The sequence below is a fragment of the Erpetoichthys calabaricus genome, chromosome 15, assembly GCF_900747795.2.
Source record: "Erpetoichthys calabaricus chromosome 15, fErpCal1.3, whole genome shotgun sequence".
Taxonomy (NCBI): domain Eukaryota; kingdom Metazoa; phylum Chordata; class Cladistia; order Polypteriformes; family Polypteridae; genus Erpetoichthys; species Erpetoichthys calabaricus.
Window position 1 is genome coordinate 41062940 of NC_041408.2, and position 16604 is coordinate 41079543.

At 37.4% G+C, this 16604-nt stretch overlaps 1 protein-coding gene across 3 annotated transcripts in view; it reads right to left on the reverse strand.

Moving 5' to 3' along the window:
- The window catches only part of rel (v-rel avian reticuloendotheliosis viral oncogene homolog), a 63661-nt gene that overhangs the window by 18677 nt on the left and 28380 nt on the right, over nt 1–16604 (reverse strand). For all 3 annotated transcript variants that reach the window (XR_007933554.1, XM_028820799.2, XM_028820798.2), the window contains 3 exons: nt 7998–8138; nt 3616–3720; nt 2799–3014 (listed from right to left, as the gene is read on the reverse strand). Coding sequence is in view for 2 of the 3 variants with exons in the window: in XM_028820799.2 (XP_028676632.1) it covers nt 2799–3014; nt 3616–3720; nt 7998–8138 (462 nt within the window). In the remaining variant the exon portion in view is untranslated. The remainder of the gene's footprint in view (nt 1–2798; nt 3015–3615; nt 3721–7997; nt 8139–16604) is intronic.

A 16604-nucleotide genomic window follows, 5' to 3' on the forward strand; every position in this document is an offset into this window, starting at 1 on the left:
AACCCGTGCCCGCTGGGCAGGCACGTGTGAGGATGACGCACGTTTAATACGGACCGTTCGCCCGTGTACCTGTTTATGACGTTTCACTTTGCTTTCTACTCTGTCTTTTATTTCTGATCTCGCTTTATTCTGCTTTTGTTTTAATGACACGTGGTCCGTGGTGAAGATATTTTGCCTTTTTCGAGTAATAATGTTCATTTGTTTGTGATACTGTGATGTTTATTGTACTGTTAATAATGCATCACTGTAATGTGATTCACTTAGGGGGGGTAAACGTTAACATTTAACATTCTACAAAGTTATTGTCTTTTTTTCACCTGCATTATCATCATTCTTTAATTTAATATTATTTATTGTATTAGTATGCTGCTGCTGGAAAATGTGAATTTCCCATTGGGATTAATAAAGTATCTATCTATCTATCTATAGTTTGGACGTGTGAGGATGATGTATGTTTAATACGGAGCGTTCGCCCGTGTCACTGTAGCTCTTTCCGAACTATTATGCGGTGCATTGTGGAGCACTGCGGACTCTGTAGTGTTTCCCGTGTCACTTTGTATCCCACGTTCATTAGATCTGTCCACGCGGGCTCGGTGTCGAAGCTGTGTTAGTTGTTGAGCTGTGTGGTTTTGGAGCCGAGACAGTTTTGCTTCCACGGTTTCAGACGCGTGTCCGTAACATCTCGGGTTTGAAGTATGAACCTTTGTGGACTCCGTACGCATTACTGCCACTCACAATATGGCGCATTAGTGCCACTCACAATATGGCGGCGACGCCTGCGACTTCCGTATTATGTCGGTTCTTACTATGCTGTGTAGGCGCATTTGCCTTTTGTACTTCACTGGGCGTTCTGACGCCCGATGTAGGCGCCTGAACCTTCAGGGTCCGCATCCGCTGTGTGGTGTGGACGTTTAACTGTCGTTGTTTCTGCTTTTATATTCTGTATCTCGGTGTGCATGTGTTTAATTCCATAGGTTTTTTTGTAGCTGTTGCATTCCAGTTTTCATCATCTGTAACCCGCTCTCCATGTGTTCGTCCCCATTCTTTAATCCCTTTATGAAGTTTTAGTTTGTTTCCCACTCTGTGTTTTATTTCTGACCTCGCTGTATCCTGCTTGTGGCATGTCAGACGGTTCGTAGTCTTTCTCGTTTTACTGTGGGGAGGGTGGCTTTGTTTTGTAACCTGCTCTCTATGTGTTTGTCCCTGTTCGTTAACCTGTTTATGACGTTTTACTTTGTTTCCTACTCTGACGGTTTGTAGTCTCTCCCGTTTTGCTCAGGTGCGGGGGGGGGGGTGGGATTGGGGGGTTTAGGGTGCTTTGTGTGGTGTCTGTGCACGTGCGTAGTCTCTCCCGTTTAACTCGGGGGGGGGGGGGGGGGGGGGTGTGTGCTTTGTTTCTTTAATCCCTTTATGAAGTTTTACTTTGTTTCCAACTCTGTGTTTTATTTCTGACCTCGCTTTATCCCGCTTGCGGCACCTCTTTATGACGTTTTACTTTGTTTCCTACTCTGACGGTTCGTAGTTTCTCCCGTTTTGCACTGTTGCGGGGGGGGTTGTGTGGCGCCTGTGCACGTGCGTAGTCTCTCCCGTTTCACTATGGGGGGGGGGGCTTTGTGTGGCGCTTGCGCACTATGTCTTTTGCGTCCACGGGCATGTCCCTGCTTCCATATCCGGTTTACCATTCTCGTTTAGTAATATGGATTCTTTGTTACTTAGTATTGCCTAATCTTATTTTTATATTTTACATTTTTTAATAAAACTTTTTATTTCTTCATCTTGTAAAGCACTTTGAGCTACATCATTTGTATGAAAATGTGCTATGTAAATAAATGTTGTTGTTCAGAATTTGGTAATAATTTATCAATGCTATTCTAAAATAAAGAGGCTTGGCTCCTGCTAAACGCTTTCTATTGCTGTAATATAAATGAGGATCTATTTCAGACTGGACTTTTTTGCCATTTACCTCTCTGAGCAGGATCAGAAATGAGGGGGTTTTTTTTGGGAACATAATCTTTGAAATATTATTATTATGATTGTATTTTCTTTTACTGTATCTTATTTTCTGGTTGCGATTTATTCCCTTAAAGAAATACTCTACCCAAAAATGATATTTTTTATATGTTTTGATGCACCTCTCCATCTCATTTATTGGTCGAGTCCTGTCTTAAATTCAAAGGCTTCATCCCGTTTGAACAGGTTTACTGTTTATGCACTACTCTGATTTATATTTATTTGACAAAATTTTAGCAAAAGTGTTTTACACATTGTAAGAATATAACTGGATGACCTGACCTGGGTTATGCAACAGGAGTAAAACAGAATTTTATTCATTGAGATTTTTTGATATTGTTTGCTGTAGTCCAGTATTGATTTCCAGTGATGCCCATTCTATCAGAAACTTTGCTATATTAGTTTTCCATGAAAATATGAGATGAAAAGTTTTTCTCAGACGTAACCACACTACATACACTATGTAACTACACACTACATTTAACCACATGGGATAAATAACATAAAAATTTTGGGTGGAGCAGTCCTTTAATAAACAAATATTAATAGTAGAAAGGTCCATAATGTTGTTAAGTATTAGCAAACAGTTACTGAAACCCCAAGGAAACAAATAGGAAGAATGCAGGATTTCCATTTAAAATGCTTTTGAGAGCCACAAATCATTCCATTATTCTTTCAAAAATGTTAGCATTATTCAGGATCTTTAAAACCTCTCCCGAAGTGAACCACCTAGCACTTAACCTCAAAGTGTTAGTAGCATCATTAACACTATTTATTTTGTATTTTACCTTTATCATCTGGCAGATACTTGAACTCCATTGCTTCACTGACCTCCTGGTCAGAAGGTCGGCGGAGCTGCATCTGAACAGACACTGGCGATGTGATATTTGTGTTGTAAAATGGTGGGGTTTTAAAGACAATTGCAACCTGGCGATGGACATCTGCTTGAGAAAAAGATCCTTTGGCTTCCCAGTCTTTCATGAAAAAACGAACTTCAATATCATCTGTTGAATTATTGAACAGTATAATGGTTAGGTAAGTCATATTGGCAGTAATCTCCAAAGAAAGTTAGTTAGTTAGTTAGTTTAAAAAAAATAGCAGAACTCACAAAGAATGCCTATGCTCCCACTGTAGACAGAAATATTGAAAGAAGTGCACTCTAGCTGTAACATTCTTCACGACGGTGCTAACTAGTAACAGGAATGAAGATAAAGTATGCTTGTTTGGAGTCTATTAATCCCTACCAGATCTTTAATTCATACACTTGCAAAAAAGCAGCACTAAACATATGTTTATGCTTTTAATTTCTCTAAAGTATTTTCCATTTTTTCCCTGTTTAAATTAAAATAAAACTCCCAGTTTCTCCTTTTATACCACCACATGTGTCTAGTGACATAAAAACCTGCCCCTTTATTCATAATGCCAACAGCCTCCTTGACTACAGAAATGCACTTTTAGAACAGCATGACTGATATGCTGTCATAGAAGAGAATCTGTTAGCGCCTCAGTATGACTACACCTATACAAGTGACACTTTTCTGGGCTCACAGTGAAATCTGGTTAGGTATGTATTACAGTATTTATTTGAAGGAAGGATGAAATTACCTTTCTGAACTTTGTCACACAGGAGGAAAATTTCATCTCCTCCCTTAACAGAACCAAAATTCTTGTTCACACGGCAAATCCTCAGTTCTGCTGTGTTTGGTGCTCCTGCAAAAAATGGAGATTGCGACACATTAGTAAGAATTTAAAGGAAGGCAAAGAGGCAGAGCTACTGCATCAAAAGTTTTGAAACAGCAAGTAATCGCCAAGTACGCAAGTAGATAATCATTCAGTTAATGTTGCACTGCTCATTACTAAAAGGTTATCAAAGGGCACATACATGACATGAGAGTGGAGCAAACAACATCAAAATAATATACAAATATACAAAGGCAAAGACAGCCATATTATACTAAATGATTGAAACATTCAAAGTACAAGCACCTTAGAAAGCATTCATAAAAATATTTGAAGATTAACATTAATTTCAACAGCAAAATTAATTAACCTAACAGCCGCAATGTGGTGATTATTAAACAAAGAGAATGATTGATTGGCTGAACAAGTTTCGGTAGGATGTTTAAGGCAGTAGTGAGCAAAGTCTATCCTGGAGGCACATAGTGGCTGCAGGTTTTTGTTCCAACCTGATTTCTTATTGATAAGTCAATTATTGTTGTTGAAGCTCCCTACCACCCCTGCAGCCAGCTCTTAGGATCCTTGTTTTCCACACACTTTATCCTTTCTTCTAAGCCAGAGCTAGAAGCTCCATTTTTATGCTTCCTCCCCAAGATCTTTGAGGGCCTTACTCAGCTTTGAGCCTGTAATCCCAAGGGACTTCAGGAACCTCTGAGAGGATGTTCCAGTGAAGCCTCTGCATCCTACCTCTTCTAGGAAGATGAAAGCTCTCCACCCTGCTTGTGAGCACACACCTAACAGTTCTGCATACTTTTCACTCTCTCTCAAAGGTGGCCTCCATCTTGTCTTCCCATGGAACAGTTGATTCAGCCATTATGACCGTTCTAATAATGGTGGACCAGACAATAATGTCTAGCCATAAAGAGGTTGAAGTAATCTCTTATGGGAAGTTCAGCTGACAGTCAAGGTCAGCCCTCATGGATCACTCTACTCTAGGTGACAGGAGGGACCACATCCTTGTGCTGTTATTTCCATTTACACATGTGTGCATTCATCATGAACTATCTGGTTTAATAAAATATTTGAAGGAGAAAAACGTGAAGGACTAAGAAATACTCATCCGCTTTAGGCTTGAAGTCATTTGAATGATATCCTTGGAAAAAAAAAAAATCTATAATCTGGTGTAGAGCGGCAGCATGGTGGCCCAGTGGTAGCGCTGCTGGAGTTTGCATGTTCTCCCAGTGTCTGCATGGGATTCCTCTGGTTTAATCCTGCTTCCTCTCTCAGTACAAAGACATACAGGTTAGTTGGACTGGTGATACTAGTGTCCCGAGGGTGTGGTTTAGTGTGTGTGTGTTTTTTTTTTCTCTGAGATAGACTGGCCCCATGTCCAGGGTTTGTTCCTGCCTTGTGCTCTATGCTAGTTGGGATAAGCTGGGAAACCCCCCCCACCCCCCCCCCAATCCTGTTCAGGAATAAGCAGGATAGATAGTGACTAAACGGTTTAAGGGGTAAAGTTCCACCAAATGCGCCATCATTTACCTGAGTAGCGTGCAGTCTATTGTTGCTGCTTCACAGTGCATTTCCAGTTTCACCTGCTATACATTCCCAATTGACTTTTCAAATACTTAAACCAGATTAATTTTTGGCAGAAGTTATTAAGCTGACGGACACTGCTGCTCCATCTTAGAGCAGGTTTTTGCCTTATGCACACTGTTTGTTATAAACCAGATTCAGATTATGTGATAAAAATTCTTATTAGAAAAATTTCCAAGAACTGCTTGGTATCCATGACAAACAAAGGCTGTTCCATCTCTTTAGGATTTTTTAATTAAGAAATAATTCTGGTATGATCATTTACTTAGTGAACTTTTCACATAAAATGCCCATAAAATATATCTACGTTTTTCTGAGCCATGGAACAAAGAGCAAAAACCAGGAATCAGCACTACATGGAATGCCACCCTATCGGAAGACTATAGATTTTATGTCTAAATGCAGATGTTTGAGTTTTGAAGATGACATTTTGATCATCCAAGACAATGTACTGTCTAAGCTGCTACAAGTAGAAATGATTATAATGTTTTGCTACTGTGCTCTTCAAATCTATTCTGGGGAATCCTAATATTTACTACCACTGCACTTCCATTACCAGTAAACAATAAAAAACATGCTGTACCAAGTTAATCATAAATTCACCTTCATGCTGCACTCTCCAACTGCAAACATGTGAAAAGTATATAAATGTGAAGGTGCTGATAAGGAAAATAGGCTCTGTGGTAACTTCCTTTTTACAATGAGTATATAAGATTTTTTAACATAATGCACACCTAAGCATACACTTGCTCATGTAAGCAAGCTCACGATGACCTGACTTTATTTACCTAATAACCCAAACCACTATCATATCTACAATGATGGTGGGAGGCTTATTTACACCTCTGCCAACAGTGATGCGGTGCTCATACACTGACACTGTAGATCAGCCTACTCACACCCACGCTCCATTGCCTCAACACATGTTCCCTTCTGACCTATTCTTCTCACCTATGACATTTCAGATGTTTGCAGATCTGCCAAGTATGAGTTGTCAGCATGTCTTATGACCCGAGAACTAGTGTAATTCACTTATTTTAACCAAAAAATGAAGTTAAAAATACAAAACAAAAAAAGTCATTTAACATTTTTTCAGGATTTTGCTGTGTGAGATTATAGGGCTACCAATTCCCAATATTGAGAACAACTGATTTTCATTCTACCAGTGTCTTAAACTCAGTCTGATTCCAGATTTTACCAATAATATCTTTTCCTCAGATGGCTAAATCAGAAATCAGCCAATTACACATTTTTAAATGAAAAATTCAATTTGTTACTGTCAACACCATTAATTTACCAAGTTCAAGTTCACTCTTAATTTTTTTCCTTATTTTAAATTGTCATTATGTTAAAAGTTGCTCCCTTATTTTTCTCTAAAGCTAACCATTAAGCTAGAACTCACACATATGAAAATAACATTTTATGTAAGTGCTAAGAATGTGGTGGCCCATGTATACTAAAACTAGTTAGATATAAATCAGGTCCTGCCACACTAAACTGATCAAAGCCACCACAGAAATACACACAGTACATGAATGGTAATTCTAAGGTAAAAAACACAAAAAAATGTATCTTAGATTTTTAGCTTTAAAATGTCGGTTTAATTATTCACCTTTGAAATAGCACCTAGTTATTTGTTCCCTTTTCTCTTGGACACTGCTTTGATTCATGTTTATGTCAGTTTCCTAAAAGGACTTTGGTGTCCTTCTACATCTTATGTATATAATCTGTGAGGGTAACTGGGGGCTTTAAATTGTCCCCCTTGTGTGGCTAGCTTTGGTGTGCATGGCAATTGATGTTAATGGACACTGGCAAGAGGAAATTTTAAAACAAACAAGACCAATACAACATGACTCCTGGCTGTGAAAAAACATATTAATGTGGATAATTTTGTTAGAAAAATGAAATGATCACGTTTGGGTAGTTGTTGGCGCACTTGGTAAAAGCAGAAACAAAGAAAACATGTTTAATCAAGTAATCACTTGTTTTAAAGGTAGGATTTGACTTTTATATTATACTGATACTATTATTGCTTTACTGTTGTTCTATTATTAAGTGACTGATGTTTCACTGACACTGTAAGGCACATCCTTTCCAACTTGGCAAACAAACTGTTCATCTACATTTTGTTAAGATTTTTGTAGTTGTCCCATTATTCCTTCTTTTAGGTAAAAAGATAAAATATTGCCACTGACAAAATCGGAAAAATAAAAATGTTGATTTACTGGAGTGATATAATCAGGTTATTGTTAACAGTATTGTATTATTGACAGACTACAATTTCAGGAACAGTTTAGTAAAATGTAATTATAAATGCCAATATTTTAAGAACTTAAGTAAGTTCAGTTTTTTACATGTATACAATCCATAGTTCCTCCTCTTGTTCCACCCTAAATATTACACTTCCCTATTTAACAGAGTTTAAAGATTGTGGCAGTGGGAAGGTCATTACCAATTATTTTGCGAGCCAACCTCCCATAACCCACCCAACCAAGTTTCCAGCTTCTCCCAGCTCTGTTTGGATGGAAAATATTCTCACCAGCTTTATAAAAGTGTTTCCCAAAATATCTACTATTCCAAATACTTAGCAATTTTCTTTTTTTTCAACATGTGCCTACAGAGATGCCATAGAGAGTAGAACATATTACAACTTGTACTAAACACATAAATATTATACTAACAGCTAACCTGATGATAAACTGCTGTAGACTTACTGTTGTCATAGATTGGGTTAGAGATGATAGGACAAAGAGGTCTTGTGTAATGGCCATGTTCATCAACAAGGAACACCTGGAAGCAGAGTCTTACAACGTTCAAGTCATACTCTTCAATTTGCAAAAGCTGCTCTCGTGGTACTAAAACACCAAAGGGAAAAAAGAAGAAAAAAAATCTTAAACATGGGAAAACTAAAAAGAAGGTATGCTCAATCCTTTAGCATGAGTTGATATTGTCTAACCAGCTCCTCCCATCTTACTTTGTTGTTATAACAGACACAGAAATTGTGGCCTGGTGAGATGCCTTAAGAATATCATATTTCAGTTGAATGAATGAGTGGTAGAAGACAGAATGGTGAGCAGAAGAAAAGAGGGTGTTTAAAGGTTACATCCTAAACTGACGCAGACAAGCATAATATCATTTGATATGAGCATTTTTAACTTTTAAATAGAAATTAAAGGTAAATGCCTGATTAAATTAATTAATTAATAGTAATTCTGCATTGCTGTACAGATTCTGTACAATCTTTCTACCTCTAGGAATCCATTGTCATATGTGCTGGTAGTCTTAGTGTCACTGCATCACTGTTAATTAAAACTATTAAAAAAAGTAACTTTTCCCCACGTAGTTAGAATTTTTCAGTAACTACAAATCACAATAAAAACCTAGGCTAAAAGTTGCACTGATTTAGAGAATATATCATCTGATCCACAGAGGAGATATAAACTGGACTTCCCTGAGCAATCCACAAAAAAAGTGAGTGGGCCACAAATCAAATTCAGGTACCAGGAGCTGTAACACTTCACTATAACTTAATAATATCCATTCATCCAACCATCATTTTGAGAAATTTAATTACAAATTGAGAAATGAAGCTGCCGTAAGAAATACAGTTTTAGCTCATTGTTTAATGGTTTATGGAGGTGCACTAGTGTTTCAGTTATTTTTTCCATCTCATATCATTTGAAGATGCACTCAGATGTGGCCTGAGCTCCGGGAAATCTAAACATAAGTTGTCAAAAAACATGTGCTTTGAACAACATTATGCTCTTTAAGAATTGGAAGGCTGTTATTCATAATTATGTATGAAGTCTACAAAAATTGGGTTGTCTGATGCATTTATTTGTGACTTCACTAAACAGACTATTTTAATAAAATAATTCATAAAATTGTCCATGAAAGCTACTTGCTGTATAGTACATGTTGGCTGCTGCTTGGTGTTCAGAACTGCATTGATAAATACAGCATATTATTATGTCAAAAGAATAAACGAGTAGCCAGTGAATATTTGGTCTCTTCTTCAATACAGGGTAACACATTATACCATCTCATATACAGTGTATCTGGAAAGTATTCACAGCGCATCACTTTTTCCACATTTTGTTATGTTACAGCCTTATTCCAAAATGTATTAAATTAATTTTTTTCCTCAGAATTCTACACACAACACCCCATAATGACAACGTGAAAAAAATTTACTTGAGATTTTTGCAAATTTATTAAAAATAAAAAAATTGAGAAAGCACATGTACATAAGTATTTACAGCCTTTGCCATGAAGCTCAAAATTGAGCTCAGGTGCATCCTGTTTCCCCTGATCATCCTTGAGATGTTTCTGCAGCTTAATTGGAGTCCACCTGTGGTAAATTCAGTTGACTGGACATGATTTGGAAAGGCACACACCTGTCTATATAAGGTCCCACAGTTGACAGTTCATGTCAGAGCACAAACCAAGCATGAAGTCAAAGGAACTGTCTGTAGACCTCCGAGACAGGATTGTCTCGAGGCACAAATCTGGGGAAGGTTACAGAAAAATGTCTGCTGCTTTGAAAGTCCCAATGAGCACAGTGGCCTCCATCATCCGTAAGTGGAAGAAGTTCGAAACCACCAGGACTCATCCTAGAGCTGGCCGGCCATCTAAACTGAGCGATCGGGGGAGAAGGGCCTTAGTCAGGGAGGTGACCAAGAACCCGATGGTCACTCTGTCAGAGCTCCAGAGGTCCTCTGTGGAAAGAGGAGAACCTTCCAGAAGGACAACCATCTCTGCAGCAATCCACCAATCAGGCCTGTATGGTAAAGTGGTCAGACGGAAGCCACTCCTTAGTAAAAGGCACATGGCAGCCCGCCTGGAGTTTGCCAAAAGGTACCTGAAGAAAATTCTCTGGTCTGATGAGACAAAGATTAAACTCTTTGGTGTGAATGCCAGGCGTCATGTTTGGAGGAAACCAGGCACCGCTCATCACCAGGCCAATACCATCCCTACAGTGAAGCATGGTGGTGGCAGCATCATGCTGTGGGGATGTTTTTCAGCAGCAGGGACTGGGAGACTAGTCAGGATAAAGGGAAAGATGACTGCAGCAATGTACAGAGACATCCTGGATGAAAACCTGCTCCAGAGCGCTCTTGACCTCAGACTGGGGCGACGGTTCATCTTTCAGCAGGACAACGACCCTAAGCACACAGCCAAGATATCAAAGGAGTGGCTTCAGGACAACTCTGTGAATGTCCTTGAGTGGCCCAGCCAGAGCCCAGACTTGAATCCGATTGAACATCTCTGGAGAGATCTTAAAATGGCTGTGCACCGACGCTTCCCATCCAACCTGATGGAGCTTGAGAGGTGCTGCAAAGAGGAATGGGCGAAACTGGCCAAGGATAGGTGTGCCAAGCTTGTGGCATCATATTCAAAAAGACTTGAGGCTGTAATTGCTGCCAAAGGTGCATCGACAAAGTATTGGGCAAAGGCTGTGAATACTTATGGACATGAGATTTCTCAGTTTTTTTATTTTTGATAAATTTGCAAAAACCTCAAGTAAACTTTTTTCACGTTGTCATTATGGGGTGTTGTGTGTAGAATTCTGAGGAAAAAAATGAATTTAATCCATTTTGGAATAAGGCTGTAACATAACAAAATGTGGAAAAAGTGATGCACTGTGAATACTTTCTGGATGCATTGTATATAGGAAGGTTGGTAAACTCTTTAAAGTACATCCCTAGATAACCAGAGTTTGTTGGTTGTTATTTCAATGATAGTTTCAGTTCAAGACTACTCATTTTCATTAGTTTTCTTTTAAATCTGGTTTCTTGTTTTTCTAGTACTTAATTTAGTAGGTATATTTATACTGTATGCTTTTAAAAGACTGAGATGTACACTGGATTTAAATCCAGATATAACAGTAAGCAACTACATTTCCATCTATTGAATACACCTTCTTAAAATGATTAAATTTGTTAAGCTACTCTTTCTGGATTTGGCCATCGGCAGCTCACGTCCATCAAAATGACATTTTGCAATAAAAATGATTTACATTATAATGTCATTTCCTTTATAAACTGCTGTGACACAAGTTTTGCTTAACTGGGGAGGAAAAAAAGTTGTTTGACGTTTCCATCTAGAATTTCATGTACTGTACATCACAAAATATTTATCTTTGGCTTTCCTGTCCTTTCAATAACCCGATGATAAAGATGACGAAAACCACATGTACTGGATATACAGACAACTCATTAATATTGCTCAATTTATAATAATTCTTATTATCATATAACCTCTACAGTTAATAATATCCAAAGACAATGGTGCCAGAACAAACCAATAGCTCATGATAAGCCTAGAGGAAAAACTCCCTTTATTGTGTAGCAAATTAAATACATGGGAAAGACACATCAGAAAGTGGCTACGTCAGAAAGACGTTGCAGTTGAGGGAAATGTGGTTGTTTTATTTTATGAAACCGAAATTGCATTTTATGGAATGTTACAGGTATAATAAATTTGTTATGGTAGAAGGACACAATGAAAATCCTGTCACGTCACCAAACTTGTGCATATATTATTGATCCTTTTAAAGCTTCTGTTACAGGTTTTCTCAACATTTCAGATATCAACAATTTGCCAGCTTAAACCAAACAGAAAAATGTTTTATCAATACTTACCAACAATTAGCATTTCTAGCATTTACATCAACAAACATTTCAGAGCATTAAAACACAGTAATTTGCCGCATAAAATCTTTCAGATGTACACCTGCCTAAGGAGAGGCCTCTTCCTGAAATTAACTGCTTAATGTTGCCTATAGTTTCCCTATTTCCATGTTGGTAAGAGAAGAAATTTTTATAAAAGTAAATACAAATTAAGGTATTAAGGTATGCCCCAGTATTTATTATTCTTTCTCCAAAACAGGTTTCTGCATTTAATGTCCGACTTCATGACCAGAAATAGCTCCCAAAAGTTGTGCATTAAGCTCAAGGCAAGAGCCAACTCTGTATAATACATCAGTACATTATTGTGCACCATTTAAAGTAAACCATTAAAATGCAAATGTAGGCAAGAACTGGTGTGTACTGAGAGGGAGAAAGATTTCCTGATTAATAAATAAATACATAATAAATAAACCAACACTTCCTTCCATAACCCATTCTAAGCACTACTGTTGTATATGCTGAACGGCCCTTGATTTAACAGCAATACTGTGATTGATCTGGTTATTCATAACATAATAGTGAGCCTCACTTTCTCTTCAAAAATGTAATTGTTGCCTATGACAGCTTTTGCTCTGTATTGTTAATTGAACCCCTTCGAAATTGACAATAACAACTCTCCTTTGGTAATTACTCAACCATGATTTCTGTCAAACATTTACCTCTATGATCTCTACCTAAATTTAAATGGCTAATCCTTTTGACTTAAACTGAATTATACTATCACAAATATACTGCTGTTTGTCCCCAACAGTCCTAACTTACCTAACAGTCTGTGACTTTCTTAAGGATACAAAGAAAATATGGGTTAAGCCTCATGGTTAACAGTCCAAAACTTTAACCTCTACACCAAAGAGCCTGCTTTAATGTGATGTTATCCCTAGAATAATTGATTTAAAAACGGTAACTCTGAAGATCTGTGTATATCAAGAATTTAGATTTTGTGTCAAATACTCTTATGCTAGAATTTAAAAATTCTTCTTTGAGTCCTTGATGTTGCACCAGAAGTGATGGATGAGGTTGGTAAAAGTATTTAAAAATGAAAACTGGCCAATTTAAGAAAAGATTGTATCATGTTAACATACTAATTGCAACGATCATTGCATATTCTCCCTGTGTCTGTGTGGATTTCGTCCAGGTGCTCCGGTTTCCACCCACAGTCCAAAGGCATGCGGGTTAAATTGATCAGTGATACTAAATTGGCCCTCATGTGTGGTTGGGGGTGAGTTTGGGTGTGTGTGTGTGTGTGTTTGCCATTTGAAGGACTGGTGCCCTTTCCTGCCTTGCACCTATGCCTATGCTAACTGGGATAGACACCAGCACACCCCATGACCTTATTCAGGAATGACAGAGTTTGAAAATGACTGTCTGACTAATTCTTATGCTACTTACTAATCAAGCTTTAAATCTGCATGCAAACATTCTACACTACATTACTTTCTTATATGCAGATTTTGGATCGTATCTATCTACTCCTGACATATCTTAATTTTATTATTATTACTATCCACAAACAGTATAGCAGAAACATAACTGCAGCTTTGTACTTAAACACCAATGGGGCATTAATTACTGCATTGTCTGCCTCAACTTGCCAGTAATGTGTCTTTTTCTAACTGCAGGCCTAACATGTCTTTGCTGCACATAAGCTATCTGTCATGGGCAAATACAGTGTCTTATCAAGGACACAGCAACATGTTTTTGATTGCAGGTCACCATTAAGGCAACCACATATTGCACTTAAACTGTTATGTTTGTATTCTTGCATAGTTGGCAATATTTTTTCCTAAAGCAGGCTTCTAACTCAGATTAACAAATTTTAAATTCTCCATTGCAAGATATCTTCAAGATGCATCCGACACATAAAAAGTATGTGGTGTACTGTGCAACAACCATGTTTTATGGCATTGTTTTTGACTGCTTTCTAAAGCCCTGTTAGTAGTATAAAGTCTGCTTTGTAAAAACAGATAAAAGAATTTGAAATTGAAATGTTTTTAGTTTCAAAGGACAATTTATTAATCCTACAATCACTCCTTGTTTTAACACTAATACATATGGTACTTAAAACATTACACAAGGGATTTAGTTTGAGATTTCCTCTTGAGTCAGTTCACTGTGGCTTGAATTGTGTCCATCTTAGGTGGAGTTGGGGTGTGGGCGAGATATTTACATTTTTATTAGCAAGTTGTAAAGTATGTTTCAATCTATTTTCCTTGAGTTTGGGGAATACAGTTCCATGGTTTTTGGAATTTTCAAGTACAAGAGCAAGTAAACGTCAGTTTGAAATAGATATGGCAAATGCAATAAAATGGCATATATAAAGGCATCATGCTTTATTGCAAAACTCACAAGAACACTAAAAAAAAATATAATTCTCTATTGGGAAAAAGCACTATGTGTTAGTATGATATTACAACTTTCATTCCCAGACAATCAGAAGTTAACTGTGTTTCCATCTGTACAATCATCTGCTAACAGTTTGGGGTCACAGGAATCTAGTGCCTATCATGAAAGCACTGACACCAGGTGGAAACCCCTTTTGGGACAAGGTGCCAGCCCATTGCAGGGCTCACTCACACATGCGTCAAACTACACAAAATATGTTAGAACCATATAGAATATAATTTCCAGCATAAAATATTATGCTCAAATATGCACATAGCAAGAGTCCAGCATGACATAAATGGGGATTAAATTCTCAGTTCAAACTGCCTGTTAATTCAGGAACAGAAACTGCACAGGAAGAGGTTTCTATGGCCACCAATCCTCCCTTGGGGGTAACAACTAAAGAAGCAGAATTTACAACCGAAACTATCAACATTCTACTCCTGTTATAGTTTGTCCACATGAAACATTTAATAAACATACCAAAGTGTCCTACTTTGAAAACTTTTCTTCTCCTGCCCCCTTCAAATATTTTTAAATGTTATCCCAATACAGTATTAGTTTTCAGCAAATGTTAATAAGAACAGCACTTTTTAAATTTATCCTAAATATATTTTCTATTTAGGTTTTTCTAATGATTAATTAATCACTATTCATTCCCTGATTATATTAAATGCACAGGACGATGACTGAAATATTACAGAGAAAGCACTAATTTACCATACAAGTAGAGTGTTCACAATCAGTCAAATCAAAAGATATTCCTGATTTAAGTCTTTTAGTGCAGTATTTTTCTAACTTGCTACAGAACAGAACCAACAGTATAGCACAGCTTAAACTATTCAGTATACTCATCTGGCTTGCAGATTGTGTTGTGGAAACTAAAGGTACACTGAAAGTGCTGTAGCTTATAAAATAAGATATATACTCTCCACTTGCTTTCAAAATTGGTCTATATGCCGTATCAAATGAGTGAACCAATAGACTCCTTCCGATGTGACACCTTGTGGTACAGAAACAAAACACATTAAATGCAGGCAACGTGAGACAAAACCAGAGGCTGAGAAGGTCAAACCACCTTCATGCTTCTAAAAACGTAAAATTTTGTCACAAAAGAATCACTTCTGCTGTCCCATCCTAAGCAACCACCTCCACAACTCAAGTAGGTAGGTCTCCCACTTCTTTGTTTCATTTATGCCCACTCTGTAGTGTTTTATGACTAATGTAACCTGCAAGCCTTTTTCCATTCCATATTCAGAATAGGGGCCTGTTGTAGAAAACACATTTTGATGAACATAGCAAGCAATTAGACCCTTTAATAATGTATTATGCTTTAAAAATTGTCTTCAAATATGGTGAGAAAATATTCTCACACTAAAAGTGTATCACAAAGTCAGGGTGTTTTTACACTTGCTTGTATTTTTTTCTTTGTGGTTTTACATGCTTTTTCCATACTAGTGTTAAGTGGCAGCTCATGGAAAAAAATTAATAAAAAACATCCCAGTGCTGTTATGACAGTTGCAAGACTACTGCTCATTTTTATGTATACATTTTGGCACAAAAGCATTGTGGGATCTGTACATCCATATGAATGTGCAAATAGTACCTTCATATCTAACCATTCTCCGTACAGTACACCTAACACATTATATTAAAATTTGCAAACTCGCTTATTCTAATTTTGAATTGCATTGTAAATTATATTAGTGTTGGTATCTTATGAATTCAATGTCTGGGGCTCAAATCCCACACTCAGTAATTGTCTGGGTGGGGTTTGAATCATCTCCTTATGTGTTCTTTCCACAAAGCCAAAGATGTGCAGATTAGACTTGAAACTCTACCAAAAATAATAATAATAATAATAATAATAATAAACTGGTGTTGTGCAAGTGTGGTAGAATATATCAGTGAACCTGTGGACTGTCCAAGGTTGGTTCCTGTCTTATGTGTGGTGCTGCCACGATGGGCTCCAGCCTCATGCAACCTTGAACTGAAGGGAGTGTGTTTGAGGATGTTATGTCAAATAAGTTACATTATATAAAAGTTACATTATTTCCGTTCTCAATAATATGCAACAGTTTTTTATCCTTTATTTTGCACTTCCCACACCTTTGTTCTAGTCCCAAACAAACCTTACCTGCTTAACTGAAAGTTGAAGGTATCTCAAATATAAAATAAGAATTATACAAGGCAGGACACAACCCTAGGTGGAGTACAGTTCTTGGCAAGGAACACTCACTTACACAA